Source organism: Hyalella azteca, unplaced genomic scaffold, assembly GCF_000764305.2.
Source record: "Hyalella azteca isolate HAZT.00-mixed unplaced genomic scaffold, Hazt_2.0.2 contig261, whole genome shotgun sequence".
In the NCBI taxonomy this organism is placed as follows: domain Eukaryota; kingdom Metazoa; phylum Arthropoda; class Malacostraca; order Amphipoda; family Hyalellidae; genus Hyalella; species Hyalella azteca.
The window spans coordinates 362,638-384,012 of NW_025930616.1; the positions used below are offsets into that span (position 1 = coordinate 362,638).

The 21,375-nt window shown below is 39.8% G+C and overlaps 2 protein-coding genes across 2 annotated transcripts; one reads left to right on the forward strand and one right to left on the reverse strand.

The window, feature by feature from the left end:
• Nucleotides 1-1,401: 1,401 nt before the first annotated feature.
• Nucleotides 1,402-13,647, reverse strand: LOC108665719 (cyclin-dependent kinase 9). The gene is made up of 8 exons (XM_018152510.2): nucleotides 13,418-13,647; nucleotides 12,156-12,237; nucleotides 11,708-11,798; nucleotides 10,535-10,707; nucleotides 8,228-8,343; nucleotides 7,635-7,773; nucleotides 7,120-7,342; nucleotides 1,402-5,596 (listed from the first exon to the last, which is right to left on the reverse strand). Exons 1-8 carry the CDS (start codon nucleotides 13,528-13,530, stop codon nucleotides 5,229-5,231), a joined length of 1,305 nt encoding a protein of 434 aa, XP_018007999.1. The 5' UTR covers nucleotides 13,531-13,647; the 3' UTR covers nucleotides 1,402-5,228.
• Nucleotides 13,648-17,434: 3,787 nt separating this feature from the next.
• Nucleotides 17,435-20,246, forward strand: LOC108665722. The gene is made up of 2 exons (XM_018152514.2): nucleotides 17,435-17,506; nucleotides 18,763-20,246. Exon 2 carries the CDS (start codon nucleotides 18,763-18,765, stop codon nucleotides 19,885-19,887), a length of 1,125 nt encoding a protein of 374 aa, XP_018008003.1. The 5' UTR covers nucleotides 17,435-17,506; the 3' UTR covers nucleotides 19,888-20,246.
• The last annotated feature ends 1,129 nt before the right edge of the window (nucleotides 20,247-21,375 follow it).

The window sequence follows — 21,375 nt, forward strand, 5'->3', positions numbered from 1 at the left end:
TGCAATAGTTAGTTTTCTAAGCAGCAACTTGGGATTGAAGACTGGTCAAAGATGTTATGAGAGCATACGTTGTCGGTAGAGTATATTTCATCCTTAAGGGACAAAAATAGCATATTGAAGGAAAGGGTAAGGATAAAATTGTGGAGACAAGTGAGTGTCAAAGTCGGTGCAGGGCCGGACAAGCTCGCGTGTGCATGGTGGGGATGGTGTGGATGGAAGGAGGGGGAGGATGGAATGTGACAGAACCATGGTATGTCAGAAAAAGGATAGTTAAGCACCCAATTCTAATGGTGGGGGACTGGGATTTCGGCACTTGTGGGAAAAATTAGCGTGAATGAAACGGGCAATGAAATTGTATCCTAAGGAAAGAGCAAATGTTATCAACATACGGAAGCTCTCAAAACACAAAACTGAAAATTATGGTCGCGGGCTCTTTGTCTTACATGATGAAGGAAATGGGTTTGAAGAAATGGGAGTGGAAAAAACCGTCAGGAAATTACTAGTCGCGTGAGGGTAGTGCGGGCAAAAATGAGGTCCGTGGCAGTAATCGGTATTTTGAGGCGACCTAGAGAATATGATACTTACGAGAGAATGAGATGTAAATATGAAAGTGTTTAGGAATTTGATGGAAATCAAAATTAAATGCTTTAAAATGGGCGAGAGAAATGTCAGCTTTCTCGATCCAGACTGTATTAGAGAGAACATGTTTGGAGTGGAAGGAGTTAGTTAGTTAGTTTAGTGGCCACAGGTTTACTAGCGCTTCAGCTATTTAGCTATCTCGCACCGAAAGTCATTTTGAACATCACCAAAGAGGTGGAAGGTCTCAATTATCAAAAGTTTCTCAAATCAAAAGTAGGTCATCACCCACAAGGGGTGGAAGGTCTCAGATGTCCAGCCCGCTGAAGCTGGCTTGAAAGAAGCAGCGTTAGCCTCTCAAAGAGACGAAGTGACAAGGAGGGACAGGTGAAAAGTAACAGAAACGAAGACACTCGAACAAGAGGTCGCTTACACGGGACGTCGGCCACCCGCACGAGAGAGACAGAGAAGGGAAATGTAAGGAATCCTACCTACATAATAACTTAACCCCACAACTGAGACCTGCAGTCAGACACCGCGAGCTCAGCGGTGGGGCGCTCAGGAACAATCCTCCTAGGAGCGCGAAATCCCATAGGACTTCTGACGAGCACAGACACGCGTCAGAAGCCCCCCCTGAGGGGTTGGAGTGGAAGGAATGCACCTCAATCCTGAGGGGACGGCGGTGCTTGGGCGAAGGATGCAAGAAAATTGTGCGGAAGTGGTACGTACGAGATAATGAAACAATAGGACAGAACGGGATAATGCAACAATAGGACAGAACGGGATAATGAAACGATCGGACAGAACGGGATAATGAAACAATAGGACAGACCGGGTTAATTATTCAAGTACAAGATGGTGTCATGTCAAAACTTGATCTTATTAGCTCATGAAAAGTACAGATTATTCTTTAAACGGAAAATTAAAAAAAGTACATCAAAACTGCAAGAAAGTGCATTTTTCGCCTAGGAAATGTTCATTGAAAAACGGGCCCGCAACGCTGGTCTGTCGGCAATCACAGACATCAATAACATTATTTCCTTCCGCGCGCTCAACTTAATAAGAAATGATCGATTTTAGCTCACCGCAACTCTTAGCACCAGGATAGTGGCGGCTATTTGGTCTAACATTTCTGATGCTGTAACGTAGAAGTTCTTGATTTTATCATCAACGAAAAGTAGAAATTCGTGTAGTAGTCGTGAAGTAGAATAAAATTTAATGTCGTGATGTAAAACGCAGTAGCAGCTGGCATCGTAGACATGATATTTGCTTTCAATCACTAATAAAATAAAAACTTACTTGGACGATGAAACACAATAATTTAAATAGGAGTGGAAATACTGAAATTTTCATCGTACAGACATCAACAAGATATACTTTACCCAGGGGCCAGGGAAAGATGAGATCAAGTAAAATTTATAACCTTCACTGAGTGCGATGGAGGAAATTAACAGAAGAACTTCAACGGATTTTTCAGTTTAGGGAACTACTAAATTTAAATAAAAGTTTGAGTGAAAACTCTTCAATTGCGATCGAAGGGAGCGCGAAGGATGTTTACTTATAAGTGAAGTATAGACCATCCAAACAAGTATATATGCGTTTATCGGAGCTGCTTATTTATGGGTTTACCTTGATATTGTTCATGCACTACATAGTGGGAAAACACCACATAATAAAAAGATCTAAAAAAGAAAAAGATGGCTCGTCTTCCTACAGCGAAATATCGATCTGAAAACTATAGCTTTTACTCTGATCACTAATGGATTAAACTAAGAATAGATTATTTCCAAGCAAAACTTGCTCTCACGAAATTAAAAACTCGCACACGATCAACTTCAAGTGCCAGGGATTTCTCGTGTATTTGGCAGTTCCGGCATCGAAAGAATACGAAATAGAAAATAAATGGAATATAAGAGCTAATTTAATGACAGGTATGTAAGAATGTATAATGCATACTTTAACAACATAGAGACTAACTACGACACTGTTGGGGAGAGGCAGAAAGTAAAAAATAATTAAAAACATAATGCACATCAGTTATTCGCTATTCAGAGCACAGTTCTCGATGTCCCTCGGTACTTAGAAGAAAATTGCCTCAGACAGAAGAAAAAGCAACATTTTGTACTCATGTTATTTTGGCGACGACAAACGCTAGGTTATTTCCCTTTGAAAGTTACCATTGGGGGCGAATTGGTGTGTTAATTATGTTTCAGTGTAACGTTTAAAATACAGAGGCGGTTTGCCAGGAAAACCAGTTCCAGTTGCAGGGAGCATCGCACACGCAAGTAACAGCAACGTGGAAATGCGCCTTTGTTTAATTCTAGATAATTTACGCATAGTGGACCGACAAAGAAGTTACTTTAGAAGCTAACAAATTCATCATATGCCAAGAATCACATAAATGCCCTGAAAACATTCGCTAGCAGTGGGATTTGATGGCTGAAATGCGACAAGAATCGCATGATCCCGAGCGAGTATCGAGATGATAACCGAGGCTGGCAAACCGCCGCTTGGACGGACACTTTGTTGTGAGAATCAATGTGCGGCAAGTAATCCTAGGAAGCGGCTCATAAGTTGAGAAGAAAGTACATGATGTACAAAGTGACACGCAAATAAATGTTCGAGTGCATAGATGAGATCGTCGGACAAGGTTTACAAAGACTAATACTAATTCAGGTTAACCTATTGTTGGTACTGAAAGTTGCACATTCACAAGTCATATACGCGATCACGTGAAACGAATGTACAAAATGATTAAATATTTAAATTTGTCAGGATAATTTGTACTTTTTCGGTGACACTTGCTGAAATCGCGAGCGAAATAATCGAGGCACGGGACTCGTGCTTGCATCTTGTCGCACTAGAAAAGCTTCGTCACATACGAGCAAACAGCGCTCAGTTCGTAGCGGCAGCATTCAAGTTCACTTCACCATCAAAATATGTACAAGTAATGTACATACGGTAAGTAGACATATACAACTCAAATCCCAAGCACCAATTAATTGGAAGAGTGGAGTTTTTTTTCTTTTTTATCATCCAAAGACCAAGCAGGGCAAGAGAAGAAAGTTTTAAGGGACATACCGGACTTCCTACCAGCCTTTCCCCGACTTCAGAAACATGTTACGAAGTGACGGACCATGAGCTAAGTTAAAAATTATAATAGACTTTAGAGCCGATATTACTTCCAAGGAAACACAAACAAAGATGAAACAAATAATGAAAAAAATACCAACATAATATTAGCGAGCGTTGACACGAGAAATTGAGAACTGCTCCTGCTGCTTGAATCGCTGCCATTATAACCAGCGTTACTGGCAACACACGAGACGCATTGACACTGCCAGTATAACCAGCGTATTCATAATCAATTGTTAAAAAAACACAATAATTATAGCTTGAAGAAAAGCTCAAAGATGTCGATAGCGATATTTTTGAATCAGTAAAACAAGATGTAATTATAACCAAGTTCATCAAACTATATATAATCTGCTAATTTGAAATCTACTTATTTAAGCACGTTCTCAAATAAATTTCATTTTGATTCGTGAGAATTACGGATTGGAGCACAAAGTGAAGTCCAGCACGGTATGGCGTCGAGAAAGAGAAGTCCAGCACGGTAGGGCGTCGAGAAAGAGAAGTCCAGCACGGTATGGCGTCGAGAAAGAGAAGTCCGGCACGGTATGGCGTCGAGAAAGAGATCCAGCACGATATCGCGTCGAGAAAGAGAAGTCCAGCACGATATCGCGTCGAGAAAGAGAAGTCCACCACGGTATGGCGTCGAGAAAGAGAAGTCAAGCACGATATGGCGACGAGAAAGAGAAGTCCAGCACGATAGGGCGTCGAGAAAGATCCAAACGTCAACATTAAGCGGAAATCAGCATTAAGATACGATAAAATAAACAAAAAATATAACATAAAATTAATCACAGTAAACATAGTGTTTGTCTAATGCTAAATCCTATTAAAGCTTCATTAAAACTTTTAATAAAAACTAATGTTGTAGGAATGAAGGTAGCCAGTAAAGTGTCACAAACAAACCAAATCATTCTTGGCCTTCTTACAATTTTTGGTCTTCAAGGAGAGATCTTTACTGACACCTCGACGTGCATCAAACTGCAGTTATTTAGGATTCATTATTTGACTGCTAGAATTAAATGTCATTTCAAACAGCGACACGCAAGAATTCGAGTTCACTAACGCCATGGAGGCCCCATGACGGTTTCAATACTAAAGAAATCACCAAAAAGCCAGTAAATAAACTTTGAACAAATAATAACCCAATATTCAAAGCTTACGAAAGTAACCTAGATTTTGTAGGAAAATTTGTACTCGAGTTTTCAACACGGATAGAATGAACTTCCTCCATGAGGACATGGCATGTTGACTGCTGATGGTGTCCTTTCAGGGCAGTACACGCTGGCTCAGAATATCCGTTCAGGGCAGTACACGCTGGCTCAGAATATCCGTTCAGGGCAGTACACGCTGGCTCAGAATATACGTTCAGGGCAGTACACACTGGCTCAGAATATCTGTTCAGGGCAGTACATGCTGGCTCAGAATATCCGTTCAGGGCAGTACAAGCTGGCTCAGAATATCTGTTCAGGGCAGTACATGCTGGCTCAGAATATCCGTTCAGGGCAGTACACGCTGGCTCAAAATATCCGTTCAGGGCAGGTGGACATGCTGGCTACAGAGGCAGCAGCTGCGCGGTGGCGTCTACCCTGAGACGCGCTGCTGCTGCTGTGGGGCTGGTGGTGATGGCTCAGGCCTGAAGACGATTGCGTGACGCTATTAACACTTCCTCCTGCACCACCAACACCACCAGCACTGCTTTGGGCACCACCAGCTTGTGATGGTTGCTGGTTGTGGTGCATGTGATGATGGTGGTGATGGTGTCGGTTGCGACGAGGGGGGGCGAGGAACTCGAACATGCTGTGGGTGTGGTGAGAGAGCATCGTGCCCAGGTCGCAGGGCAACGGGTCCAACCAGAAGAAGTCATGATTCAGAGCGGTGTCTGCATCTGCAAGACGGTATAGCATTAAAAAACGTAATACAGACGTGTTGGCAGCCATAAAGGCCGTACGAAAGAAGATTTTCCATAAGATATTTGATTCCAGCGTGAGTAGAATAACCTTCAAGAAAAAACGCGTACCGTAGACAATTCAGACCAAAAACCTACTTACCATTCAGTACCTATAAGAAATTAATCAATAATTGTGAGAAGAACCTTATTCTACAGGCTTATGATCTTTGGGAAGTAGCATTGAAGCCATTTTTTAAAGAAGGACGCTGGTAATGCCGAGATTTACTGTATCATCCCTCGTAATCGTTTTCCTGGGGCTTTGCATGGCTGACTCCACAGCATGCTAACCTCGGGCTTCAGAGAGAACATTCATTAAACAGTTCTTTATACATATTTTTTCAAGGACGCTTCGGAGCATTGAATCATACGTTGCGAATGAAAATAAATGACACTGAAACCATTACAAAACTTAAATTTCCCCAATACTTATACAAATAGCAATACGGGAAACTCAGTTGTATTTTGGCTTTGCCGTGTTTTGATCTGGCTAGCAAGATTTGGTGCAACGCACAAGCAAGACAAATTAAATGACCATGGGCCTTACTTTCAAAACTCGCCAAGTGAACGTAAGTACTTACGCTCAAGTATAGGCCCATAGCATTAAATCAAGAAGCTGCGAGATGCTGAAATCAGTGTTAGTTAAAGAAAGATGTTAAAGGATTAACACCCTACATAAGGACATCCTTGAAACTGTTGTTGGGAGTCGTTTCAAGGTGGTAACGATTTTACAGCAGTTATGTTTACATTATGTACGAGTTTAGACAGATATGAGGCGTGCCTTTGAAGTATAAGATTCGCTTTGACATAAGAAAATATATTTTTTTCACTCTAAAGAGCTTTCCCTACATAATACATTTAAATATCTAGGCCTTAATCGTATCTTGGGACCAGCTTTTGTACGCCATCGTCAAAGAAGCTTATCGCCTGATTAGCCAATTTCGTAAATGACAGTTCTTGGGACAGTAGAAAAATTGTCGATTGTGACAAATTGGAAAATTGAGACAGTAGGAAGGGGAAAATTGTGAATCATCACTTCTATTTCACGTTACAGTCCACTTTTTGAATGAGACCTATCCTCTTGTTGGGGTCTAGAGTGAGCAGTAACAGACCTATCCTCTTGCTAAGGTCTAGAGTGAGCAGTAACAGACCTATTCTCTTGTTGGGGTTTAGAGTGAGCATCAACAGACCTATCCTCTTGCTAAGGTCTAGAGTGAGCAGTAACAGACCTATCCTCTTGCTGGGGTCTAGAGTGAGCAGTAACAGACCTATCCTCTTGCTGGGGTCTAGAGTGAGCATCAACAGACCTATCCTCTTGCTGGGGTCTAGAGTGAGCACCAACAGACCTATCCTCTTGCTGGGGTCTAGAGTGAGCAGTAACAGACCTATCCTCTTGCTGGGGTCTAGAGTGAGCAGTAACAGACCTATCCTCTTGCTGGGGTCTAGAGTGAGCACCAACAGACCTATCCTCTTGCTGGGGTCTAGAGTGAGCATCTTATCGATGAGGTCACAGGCGTGGGCGTCGCGGATGTAAGGCTTGAGTCTCTCCTTGACTTTGCGCTTGTGGTTGCGTGGCAACTCCATGGCAGCGTACAGTGGCAGCGACTCTACTCCAGGCCACACCTCAGGGCAGATGGTGCCACACAGCTGGGAGATCAGCGTCAGCTGGTGCTGCTCCGTGTTGCCCTGTCAAATGATGAACAATACATTGAACTCTCGTGACAAGAAAGGAGAGAAAGTGTCTAGACAATCCAGTGACAAGAAGGAAAGAAGGTGTCACGACAGTCCCGTGACAATGTTGGTGGTCCAAACATACTATGCAAGCTCCTGAGTGAGCAGACAGAGCCAAAACAACTCTTATTTTACGCACTATTCGCTCATCCTGGACACGTCCTTGTAATCGCATGCATAGAAACATAAGGAAAAAAAGGTTCCAGTGAATACAGGAGTGCTTGACATGATGGCCCTCGCAGCCCACCTGCATGATGGGTGTGCGAGTCCACATCTCCGCCATGATGCACCCGCTCCCCCAGATGTCAATAGGAGGTCCATAGTTGCGTTCCCCCAGCAGCAGCTCCGGGGGGCGGTACCACAGCGTCACCACACGGTTAGTATACCTGCAGCGTCATGCACACGTCATCATAACGTGTTATATGCACACCACAGCGTCACCACACGGTTAGTATAGTTAATAATTACACGTGAGTGATTAAAGTCAGGAGTGAGACCAAAGTCTCACTCTGCCACTTGCATGTCAGCTGCCTAAGTGGCATGAGGGACTGCAGTAAACTAAGTCCACAAAGCGGCATGAGGGACTGCAGTAAACCAAGTCCACAAAGCGGCATGAGGGACTGCAGTAAACCAGGTCCACTAAGTGGCATGAGGGACTGCAGTAAACCAAGTCCACTAAGTGGCATGAGGGACTGCAGTAAACCAAGTCCACAAAGTGGCATGAGGGACTGCAGTAAACCAAGTCCACAAAGTGGCATGAGGGACTGCAGTAAACCAAGTCCACAAAGTGGCATGAGAGACTGCAGTAAACCAAGTCCACAAAGACATGTAAGTCCTCACCTGTTGGGCTGACCGTTCCTCTGAGAGAACGCACGCGCCAGGCCAAAGTCCGCGAGCTTCAGCGTGCCGGACTTGGTGATGAGCACGTTGGCGGCCTTCATGTCTCTGTGTAGGATCTGTGTGACATACATTCAGATATCTGTGTGACACACGTTCATGACTCTGTGTAGTATCTGTGTGACATATATTCAGATGTCTGTGTGACACATTCATGTCTCTGTGTGACATACATTCAGATATCTGTGTGACACACGTTCATGACTCTGTGTAGTATCTGTGTGACATATATTCAGATGTCTGTGTGACACATTCATGTCTCTGTGTGACATACATTCAGATATCTGTGTGACACACGTTCATGACTCTGTGTAGTATCTGTGTGACATATATTCAGATGTCTGTGTGACACATTCATGTCTCTGTGTGACATACATTCAGATATCTGTGTGACACACATTCACGACCTAATAACCTTATGATGAGTTTAAGACTTCCTAGTCCCCGGTCACGCAGGTGCGCCGCCTTCGTCGTCCTCCGTCTCCGAGTCGTCGCTAGGCAGGTCACCCCGCCCTCGGGTCCCAGATGTAACGTTGGACGTGTTCCGTCTATTTGCCCTCATTTGGGCCAGCTGATGCAAGATGCTGTTGCTTGTCACTTGCTGATGGTAGTTTTTCATTACTAGACAAGCCGGGATCTTTCTCAACCACTTGTCCAGTTGTCTCTTGAATGTTGCAAGGGTAAACTCCCCTCCTCTCAGCGCTTTTGGCAAGGCATTAAAGAGCCTCGGTCGCACGGACAGTGATCCCTCACGAAGAGTCTGTACTCTGGCCGCGGCTCGCTTATTAAATGGGGGAATCCTGCACAGTCTGCCCCTTCTTTCGTTGTAATATGTCATTATTTTGGAGGTCTCACTCTCAACGTTGGGAGCCAGTCCGGTTATCATCTTCCAAGTGTACAGTATGATATACCTGTCTTTTCTTCTCTCCAGTGAGTACAGTCTCAGGTGTTTCAGCCTTCCCCAGTAGTTCAGGTTCATTTCCCTCATGCCGCTGATGCCCAAAGTTGGCAGCAATACCTACTCAAGATTAGGGAGCACGAGGGCTCTGAAGAGTGTAAACATTGGCGCTGCTTCTCTTGTTCAAAATGTTCGCCAGATCCACCCCATCCTTGGTCTCCCTCTCGCAACTATTTCCTCGATGTGGTCATCGAATGGCACACATTCATGTCTGTGTAGTATCTATTTGACATAGGTACATTCAGATATATGTGACACACATTCATGTCTGTGTAGTATTTGTGTGACTTACATTCAGATATATGTGACACACATTCATGTCTGTGTAGTATCTGTGTGGCATACATTCAGATATTTTTGCGACATACAACAAGATATCGGTGTAGTATCTGTAAGATATACCTACATTCAAATATCTGTGTAGTATCTGTATGGCAAGACACGCACCCAAGTCAAACATCAACGTACATCTTCTAAAGAAATATGTAAACAATAAGAAATACAATATTGCCGTGGCACTATTTCATGCCGTGACCTGATCGCCAGTCTGGTCAGTGCCGAGCGTTTACTGCCCAACACCAGGACATGATATGTGCCATATTATCAGCCTCTGCCTCACTTACACCCACCACCCTCTGCCTCACTTACACCCACCACCATCTGCCTCACTTACACCCGCCACCCTCTGCCTCACTTACACCCACCACCCTCTGCCTCACTTACACCCACCACCCTCTGCCTCACTTACACCCGCCACCCTCTGCCTCACTTACACCCGCCACCCTCTGCCTCACTTACACCCACCACAATCTGCCTCACTTACACCCACCACCCTCTGCCTCACTTACACTCACCACCCTCTGCCTCACTTACACCCACCACCATCTGCCTCACTTACACCCACCACCCTCTGCCTCACTTACACCCACCACTCTCTGCCTCACTTACACCTGCCACCCTCTGCCTCACTTACATGGGTGCAAGTGAGGCTCTGCATCAAAGCAACATTATTCACTTTGAATTTATACCTAAATAGATGCAAATTTATTAAATTGGCTCCATCATTCCAAACAAATCTGTATAAAAAATCATTACCTAAAAAATGTTGATTTAAAACAAGGCTTAACAAAACAATATTTTTATACAACTTATAATTGTCCATATTATTAGTTTTGAGGGGCATCACCTAAAAAACTGTTAATCCAAACAAGGCTAAACAAAATAATATTTGTATACAACTTACAATTGTTCATATTATTAGTTTTGAGGAAACAATTATCCAAATGGCTGACCTTGCTGCTGTGGATGTAGAAGAGTCCCTCCAGCAGCTGCTGCATGACTTTCTTGATCTCACCCAAGCTGAACTTGACACTGAAGTTTGACAGCAGCCCAGCCAGGTCATGTTCACAAAAATCAAACACCAGATAGAAGGTTGAGCGCCATCGATTGTAAGCATTGTTAACAGCTGCCCAGGATGGTGACATGAAGTTAGGCACTTCAGGCTAAGGCATAAATCAAGTTAAAACAAATGTTTAGTTTGAGGTCAAATTCAGTCATCAAGGAAGTTAAGATAGGTTACCAAAGAAGAATTACTTTGAACATCAATGAAGATTAAACACCTAAGATGAATAAGATGCACCTGATTGATATCATTGCTAGGGTAATTGAGTGTAGATACTTTGTAAAAAATCAAATGTAAGAAAAAATGTATAGAAATTATCACTGAATTCTTTTCGGTTGCATTTTGTCATTTCCTTTGCAATTTTATAATTGACAATTACATGCTATAATCTCTACATTTTCTCTCTATATTATATATCTCTATGTTTTCTCTATCATAAACATCAGAGCATCAATCTTGGTTTTACATTGCAAATACATTTCAAGCAACATCTGGCAGAAAATAAATTCCTCAATATATTTATTTATCTGTCCATTAATAATTATTATTTCATTTGATAATCAACAAAAGTTTAATAGAAGAATTTTTCAAAATCTGAGCAAAATGTGATCACTGACTGCACACTATCATCCTGCCTGATGGAACATAACACAAGACATACATCAGCATCAGAATTATAACAAGCTTTGGCATGCTGAGTTCAATGACATTGTTAAAGAAAATTATACAGCAGGTAACCCACACTTGTGAATAATGGCAAAGCAAGAGTTAATGAACTTGTATTTTAATAGGATAATTAACTTGACAAAAACTTGCCATGTATGTATGCCACAGTTAGGATTAGTGATTGAACAAAACTTTGAAGATGCTCAGGGAAAGTGGCATTAATAGTAACTAAACCCATACATGGTTTTACAACAGGATTATTTAACTATTTACATTCAATGAAAATGAGAATTTAAGCACGGCAACACAACACCAAAGGAAGCAAGAATTGTGCCTTGCAGTGGTGAAAACATTATTTAAATAAAGAAATTGATGCAAACATCAAATGAATACTTACGTTTGGTTCTGCATATTTCATTCAGTTTGACAATGTTATCATGTTTGAGCTGCTGGAGAATCTTGATCTCTCTTAAAGCTGTTATTGGGAACTGAAAAAAATATAGGAGTTAATTCTGCAATAATAAACTATGATATCTGTGAAGTAATAAATCATTTTTCAGTAAAAAAAAAATTAACCTATTTATTGAACCTAAACAAGCAATATATAATAAAAACATGTACATCATGAAAACTTTACTTCAGGACGGTAATAAATTCATGAAGCTTTGTAGGAGAAGCTCTCAAAATTGTATAAACAGATTTGATCTTGACTATTTATAATTATCTGAAAAAATTTGATATCAAACTATTTTTAAGGTGTATTCTCTATAATACATAACATGGAAACTGAGCAACATGTATACAATATCACATATCAGACCATTAAAATTAGCTGCAATACTAACCCCTTCCTTTTCATTTTCCATCAAGACTTTTTTCAGAGCCACAACCTTCTTGGATCTCTTGTGTCGAGCCTTAAACACCTCCCTGAGATAAATTTTTCAGGGTTAAAGACAACATTCTAGAGTCTGAGTATGTCATGAGCAAAATGTGTCAAGTTTTTGGATACATCAGTTGATACAAATGGAATAATTAATATAACATGAATAATATCAAATACCAATTTTGACTAGGCTAATTGACCTACCTAGTATATACCTACTGCCAAATATGCAGGCCACAGGGTTATTCTAAATGATTAACCAATTAAATAAATTTGTATTTATTCAAGCATTGATTCAAAATGAATTATGTATACACCAATGGAAAGAGAAAGATTTAATTATTTTTTAATTTTTATAAATATTTGACACGTTGGCGGGCCCATAGTGACAAAGCAGAGAGTTTTTTAGATTCTCTCTCAAGTTCATTTTTGATTCCTATAAGTAGACCAGTAAAGTATTATGGATACCAGCTTTATCATACATAAGAAATTGGTTTAAATATTGATTAAATGAGGAAATTAAAAATGAACTGATTCTAAAAAATCTCTGGTTTGCCACCATACGTTGGCTGCAATGTGTGCCATATATGTACACGCTGTAGTCTGTACTTCTCAGAATCGCAATGTGTACACATGTCACATGTGGTACATGCGGCCTATGAAGTGTGAAATATAGATATTTTAAAAAAATCTTATTACTCTATCAAATTTAAAATTTTAATGAATGATAGTTATGATACAATTCAATAATCATGTTAGGGTACTTACTTAGGGAATGCTTTGACTACTGCTTAGAGCCTTAGAGAAATATTCTTATTTTCAAATGCAACTTATGCCAGTAATACAAAAACTACAAAATTTGTGTCCATTGATGAATGCAACATATATATCATAATATCTATCTTTGCATGAATTTTTATTGATCTGAAACTACAACACCGAGTGTTACCAACATCATCAATGATGATTATCTTGCATACCGCATACGTGATTGAAAAACAATTATTGAACATAGCCTATATGGTTTTCCTTCACAGTTCACTGTTCACTCACTTCACTCTTCACAGTCATCAAAATATTTTTTTACCCTTCAAGTTATTTAGGTATGTAACATCTAAATCTAATACTTAATTACATATATTCATGATAAAATTTATGTAAGCTAAGAAATCTCTCCTAAGTTACTGATACCAAAGTACAGTAGTAGTTCATAAAAACACTCACCCAAACGTTCCTTGGCCGATTTTATCAAGTTTCTCATACTTGCTAACGTCATCGCAATATGGAAAGTGCAAATCATCGTACTGTATCATGCGATCACGGTTACTGACCATCATTTTATCTGCATATATATTTATAATTCATAATTTACATAAAATACAATCCTTACGCATTTCATTTGCGACAAGACTGATCGAGGACACAACTGCGTTTCATCGAACAACGCAAGCGGACTGTAGGGCACAATAAAGTGGTGCAACGGAAGAGTCAACAAAATTAATTCTCCAGCGGCGGAAATTCTATGAAATTACTTAAACGTTTCAACGGTTAATTTTCTAAATATTTTCGAAACTTGTAAATTAGCTTAGAAAAAATTGCTCAAAATTACGTACTAGGTGAGTGAGATACAAACATTTATTATTTTATTTATTATTATAATAAACATTCAGTTCCAAACAGAATCGACACTTTTCGGATTTCATCACGACACAGGCCAACATAGACGTTTGCCCCGAAATAAGATTATCAACCTAAACATTTTTAACCTATAAAAATATAATTAAAAACAAAACATTCATTCAGCCAGCCATTGTTTAGTACGTTTATGGAGCACATTTTGCCTATATTTAGAACCGAATATTGACAATAACTAGTTTATAATATAATACTAATACTATAATAATAATACTATGAATTAGTGTGAATTTCAAGAAGCCAGTTTTCATTGAATTTGTAGAACAAGCCCCAAATGATGTCACCTAAACGGTCAAATGTCAACGGACGCCTGATTTAGGAGATATTAAAACGCGCATTTTGACATTAAAATTTCATTGTACTCAGCAAGGTCATAATTTTTTACTACTGGACTCCTCTTATTTTGATTTGGAATTTGGGTGCCCGCAGACATCATGTCAGATTTAAGACGTGCGTGAAATATTGTGCATTATTAATTAAAAAATAAAAGCTAGCCTTTGTTATCGACGTCTGCGTGGTGACCTCATTGCAGTATACAAGTATATACATACGGTCCCAGAAGGATACTAGACATCAAAACAAGGACCAACACCAGGGGTCACGGCTATAAACTAAAAAAACTGCGTTGTAACACATTCATGCGACAACATTTCTTCTCGCTTCGAGTCACCGACTTGTGAAATAGCTTCCTTGATAGCATCGTTGACGCTCAGAGTATAAACGTCTTCAAGAACAGACTAGACGAGGCTATGCAGGAGCATATGTTCAGTCTTGAAATCCCTAGCACCTTACGGACCAGCAGTGGCAATAAGTCCAGCAGCTATCTCAAACAATCGTCAGTTATGGAAAGATCGGGTTCCAAAGGCCGGATCCCTTGCTGAATCAAGTCACGAAAAGTACAAGAATTGGCAACAAGCCATGGGCCTATTTCTTCAATGCCGACAATTCTATTCTATTCTAAATAGAGTGTTAACTTCCGCCTAAGCAGCTAAAGAATTTTTCGGTTTAAAAGGCATTTACTGCAATATCAAAGAAACTAAAACATATAGCTATTAACATCAACATTCATCTTAAACAAAGTCAGAAACCGGAAGGAAAAGGACGTTTCGGGAAGGGACAGCTGGTTCTTCCCAGCACGCTCCTCCACTATAATCATCCTTGTCCTCTCAGCCTCCACACGCTCTCAAAATATTGTTTTGCATCCTCAATCACAGCTACCCCCTTCAGCCAAAACCACGATCATAGCAATCTACTCCCCACTTGTTCTCTCATACCTCCCAACTCTATTACTCCCACCTCCCTGATTCCGAATCAGCTCGATCACAGAATGCCATTCTCTCTTGAGCTCCCCACATTCCATCATCAGGGGCTCCACAGTTTCCTTCTCATCCCCACCATCGCACACAAAACATTTGTCTTTCCTCCTCTTACTCCACTTGTACAGACTTCCGTTCATACTCAGCATGAAGGCACTGAACCGCTTACAGCATCTCGCGGTCAATTTAAAGAAAATAAAGACGCTTTATGTGGTCTCAGTATAAAACCCTGTATGAATAAAAAATCGTTACAAGTTACAAAAAAAATACATAGAAAACGATTATAAACAGTATAAATCAATTCAGCTATTAAACAAAGTAATTAGTACGGTATGACAATGTCAACATCCTAGGTGCTCACTCTAATAAGAGGTTCTGGTGAAATGAATTAGAATACTACAAGTTTGATTGAAGTTAACTATTGTCGGGTTAATTGTGGTGACGTTCATGTATACACAAATCTTATTTTTACAATTTAAGCTAATTCGAAATTTCTAAATATTTTTATTATGTTCCTTCAAAACAGAACCGCTACACGCTCATTGAAATCCCTACCATAACCCACTCGGTTTTACAGTTTAGAATACTGTTTAGTTCTTCAATATTTTTGCTCATAATCGCAGCACGATCATTTTTTAAAAGTATTAGTATTATAATTAGTATATTAGTATAGTCATAGCACAATCACTTTTATCCTTTTATTACCCTCTTAGCCATCTCTTCTGTGTGAAGGTTGATGAGAAGGAAGACAAGATGCATCCTTGTCGTACGCCCCTCCTGCACCAAACCCGGTTCGTCTCTATATCACCAATCTATATTTTATAATAATATTATCATACATGCTTTGCACGATCCTCACATATTTTTTTACTGATAAACGCTTTTTCTAGCGTCTGACTCAGCAGTTCTATACCAAATCGGCCATTCGTTTTTCCTACATCTAAAAAAGCCGATCTCTTTTAAACTCTTTTCATTTTATTTAGCATGCAGTTCAATCAGTACAAATATATTATAATAAAAAGTTACGCTTTAGAAAAGTTATTCATACTTAATTCTGTTCAGCATCGACGATAGTCTAATTATATGCACCATTAGATAATCACATAAGTCTGTAAATTAAAATAGGATCGGGTACAAATTAACGGAAAATTAGTGAGTTGATTCCAAAGTCTTTTTGTGTCAAAATTCCATCCAACGTTAATATTTTCACTATATTACGTGTGACTAGTGGCTCGGTTGCCGATAAAATTACAATATAACACATTTATCAAATTTAAAACGTAATCAAAAAACGAAACGAACGCTAACATTCAGACAACACTGCATGGTCGTTGTTTATTGACAACGAAAGAATGTCTTTCAAATTACATGTCAACCGGTTTATGACCGGTCTGTTACGAGCGGATCAATGGGTTAAATTCCCCGTTAGAATATAAACATAAGTATACCTCAAAGTTTCAGACCACCCATCCGACGCCGTTACATAATTTACATAAGATGTATGTACAAATAACAAATAAAAAACTTATAACTGCATGAGCTACGCGGAGGTGAGTTGAACATGAGTAACATGGAGTTCCATATATGTTTTGTGATTGAGTACTACTTGAGATCCCCTAAATTACAGTCAACATATACCACCAGGTGCTACTGCGTACCAACGATATCACAGGTTATTCTTTATTATATACGATTAGTCACATTTTATCTAACTCGATGCCCTTATAATTAGAGCTGTTGATAAGTGTATATTCTTGTAGTGCAACAATATGCGAGAGGCTGTTGTTACAAATCGCTGCTATATTATATAATGTTGACACTACAGATTTTTATGAAGTGAAAAATTCAACTATAAACCGTTCATGACTACAAAAGTGTTGGAATATCGCCTCTGAGGTCTCCGCGTATCATTAATTATATAGTGTTACGCGAACCACCGTTAACGAACAAATGATTTAACCTTATATTCAGGACCGGAAAACGGCTGTATGAGAAACCGTTGAAATTTCCATCGTTTAAACGCTTCATGAAAATCCACGTGAGTAATCAAATTTAATTGAATTGAGAAAATAAATTTAATTATTGGAGTCATTAAATGTTAGACTTTTTTTACAATGTTTACAATAAGGAAAAATAATTCTATTCAGACTGTAAATTAATTTTACATCAAACTTCTACCATTTACATCGGAGTTCCATCACGGAGTGGAACAGACCGTCCTCACGGTGACGGATTGTTTCGGAAGTATCTATATAGAATAGTTTGGGTACCAGCAACGCTTCCTAGTCCTCCGTATCGTCAGGTGAATAGTGGCTCTAAGGAGCTGAGCGTGGATAAGCTGGGTATAGTATTTTTTTATCTGCGTAGAGTAGTAGTGAAGAATTTTGTGTAACGCGCAGTAAGATTTTTGGCGAATAGGATTTATCTAGTGATAAGCAATTCAAACCTTTCGAATTTATTGAGTCAACAGAACGGACGGCAAGTTCATAGCCTTGATTACCAACTGAAATGTTATGGTGCCATGATCTGATTAGGGCTGTTGAAATTTCTACATAATAGGAAGTTTGAATGGATCTGATGCCCGAAAATATATATAACCATGCTTCCCAACGTTTGAATTGGTTAAGTTGACGTGTGTTTAAACTTACAAGTCTTACTTTAAAGTTCTTATTACATTGGCGGGCTATTAGCCACCATTTATTCAATAACCAGAAATTAGTCAGACAATGTAGTAGAATTTACCGGTGTAAGCAGGTTCCGCGGTTAAATTATTGGCGAGTTTACACTTCCAAAAACTTCTATAGTGACTTCAATTGCTAGGTTCGGCACGTACTTGCAACACTAATAGGTGACGAAGTCGTGTGTCTGTCTGAGATTATCGCAATGTTTCTAGCAGTGTTCCTCAAAAACTTGTGCGATGCAATGATTTAATGCTGGCTAATAATTCCGGTTGGAATGGTTAGAATTCTAGAATAGTGCAGAAAGTTTTTTTTTTTCGTTTTGGGCGGTTGCATATTCATCTCCAGACTATGATTGATTGTGATGTCCTCCACAATAGACGGTGATAGCCTGATGGGACAGATAGGTCATGTCCAATAGGCTATGTGTGCTGGATAATTTAATAGCCCTCAAAATTGCAGCCAGCAGGTTATAACTGGGATTCATACGGGAGGGCGTAAATAATAGTGGAGACGAAGGTTATTAACATGTTTTAAAGTTTCAACCATCCATTAATTTTATAGATTACAGCGGTCGCGAACTTCGTACCGTGGTAAAGCATGTGGAGCGAAAATTAGTCAAAATTATTTACTTCATCTTTTCGTATATTTCAATCTTGCGTTAACTTGCTGAAGTCTAAATCAGAAGTTATCTGAATACAAAAAATATACTTTTGAAGCCATCCTTGAGGAGCCTACGTTGGGTAATGTAGACATTTTACAATTGAGAATCCTTTGCAAATGTCACTTTATTTCCATAGTATAGCAAGAAGAGGTATCTTGCTGTGCTTTATGTGTGTACTGTGCAACTGCAACCTGATGATTTAAAAATTTTCAACAGATGATGGAAATGACTAAAAAGTCCACGCTGAACGAGGAAAGAATTCTCTATGCTGTAATGGGTTCGAGCAATACTTGCGCTAAGCTTAACGAAACCACAAATGACGAGAAAGATTTGCTAGATGGTCCGGTGTATGAACACCCTTCTGTGGAAGATCCAACGATTCTGGACGGTGAAAATTATGGATTTGCGGGCAACGGAGATTACGACGGAAAGTCTGGGCAGCCGTTTGTCTCTGGCAGAAGGAAGAGGAGGTCATTCCTGAAGAACATCAGCAATGCATTTCAGGTTTCGGCAAAGGCTGTAGTCGGTAAACGCTACTCTGCTTTGAAAAAATGTAGTACGGCCAGTACGGATACTGTGGGCACATCGGACTCCTCTACAGGCATAGAGGAAATTTCAATGATGGAAATTCAGCGACCGGCAGTTGCAGGCACCGTGCGCCGGTCACTGCCCGTCGAAGATTTAAAAAATGAAGGTATAAGGTTAGACTCTCGTATTAGACTCCGGTCTTCGGATCAACCTCGTATGGCTACGGTCTTGAGATCTTCTAGCAAAATTTCAAGAAGCCTAAACGACATTGCTTTCGAATTTCCTGGAAGCTTAGAAACTTGTTCACCAACGGGAGAAGTTGGATCTTTAAAAGAGGTGAACTTGGAGGGATCGGATAATTCTTTCACAGGAGAAATTGAAGCGCCCATGTCGAGCGGTAGGATCTCGTCCTCTCCAATTCCTTTCCACAACTCCGGGCCTGAGAACGATGGGGCAAAAGCTGCTGTCGGCACCGGAAGAATTGAAGAGTTGAACGTCGCGCAACGTACGCTGCAGTGCTCTTTCTATTCGGTATTAGATGACTCTCTAAATTCCGCAGAAAAAAACTCTACTAATAGTACTCAAAATAATAGGGTGTCCAAAAGATCAGCTGAAACTAGTGATAAAATAATGTTGTTCAGATCGAATGATTTTATTGAAGCTCGGACTCACGATTCTGAAAGTGCCATCGAAACGCTTACTCGGCAGCATTTATCGCATGTACGTTTTTTGTATATATTTTTATTTGCTCAGCTAATTTTGAATATATTATTGGTGCTAATGATTATTGCATACTCGCAAGTCTTAAAGTAACTGGACTCTGTTGTTAGGAGACTCAGGACACCTTTATTTATTTTATCGGTCTGCCTACCTGGTAATTTTTAATTAGTATTTTATCGGTCTGCCTTCCTGGTGATTTTAGTGCTGACAATTGTGAGTAATCCTACCATATGATATACGTGTTGATGTTTGATACCTGAACGATCTAATATAAAATAATGAACATAGAATTAGAGCATCGTTACCCTAATGAAGACTGCAGAGGAATAAGAAGAATTCTATAGGTTCATTCGCCGCCATCGGATTATTAAGTTGTTTTCGCGTTCATTAGATTTTTGCACAATGTAACAAAGTGAACAGATACATACGCGATACTATATCTTCTGCACATTCATGGTTTTTCAATAATCCTCCAGTCGTGAAAATAGAGTATAATTTGAAACTTGACAAGTTTGCTGTGATATTTTATAGATGCATTAAATCTCCTTCTCGGGAAAATGCTTGAGATGTAACGTGACTTTCTTCGGGTATTCGTGCTCTGAAACTCTTGCTCCTGGTCATTCCAGGATACTGAAAATTTGAAATTCATGTAGGTAGGAAATTGATAAGGTTATAAAAATCGATCGATGATTTTGAACAGTGGATAACGGAGCTACAATGATGAATGAGCTTGGAAAATTCAGTAGCCGCCAATACTGGTAAAGTAAACTGGTAATACTCGAAAGCTGAATAATTATTCTCGTAAGACAAGAACGATAGTTAAGTTTATTTTGAGTGTGGTCTTCGGGAAAACCAAAGAACTAGAATATTGTAGCAGGGCGACACTTTCTACAAAAGATTGCTTATAGACACGATCCAGGCTAGTTCAGCCTCTAAAGAATTGAATATTCGTCGTCAGTTAACAGTATCCTTTATATAGTCAGTAGTACTGCGCTATTAAGGCGCAAGATGGAAAGCATTTTATTTGGACGTGTTATTGGTGATTCGTAATTGTCTAAACCTGATATCGAAACTTGCATTGACTTGATAACTTCGGATGACACTGATGTAAACCATTGTTGATGAAATCATAACAAGCAGAATAACAAGAAAGTGTTTTTTTTTGCTAACCGGATTACACCTAATCTTCCACAATGGTTAAGTTTTGCTTTTAAATGCTACCTTGTCCTTAAATTCGTAACGTGTGAGGGTCGTCTTTCTGAAGCTTTAAGCGTAATGTGCTGCCTTTGTGCCAGATTTAAGCCTAGCATATCCAAGTCAAATCGGAGATGTTACTAAATTTCTCAAGAAGGCGGCTAAATGACATCCGATTTTACTCTTTTTTTATATAGACTACAAATGAAGCTCCGCCTCAATATCTGACTATTTTGGTTAATAATTTTGTTGCCGATGCGAGAAATAATAAGTCCAGCAGCTATCTTAATCGATTCGTCAGTTATGGAAAGATCGGGTTCCAAAGGCCGGATCCCTTGTGAATCAGGTCACGAAAAGTTCAAGAATCGGCAACAGGCCATAGGCCTA

Excerpts from the sequence above, each read along its gene's own strand:
- LOC108665722 (XM_018152514.2), top strand. The coding sequence starts at position 18,763 with ATGATGGAAATGACTAAAAAGTCCACGCTGAACGAGGAAAGAATTCTC.
- LOC108665719 (XM_018152510.2), bottom strand. The coding sequence starts at position 13,530 with ATGATGGTCAGTAACCGTGATCGCATGATACAGTACGATGATTTGCAC. Across the intron at positions 12,238-13,417 it reads ATCGGCCAAGGAACGTTTGG|GGAGGTGTTTAAGGCTCGAC; the intron begins GTGAGTGTTTTT and ends AATTTATCTCAG. Across the intron at positions 11,799-12,155 it reads TGGAAAATGAAAAGGAAGGG|TTCCCAATAACAGCTTTAAG; the intron begins GTTAGTATTGCA and ends TATTTTTTTCAG.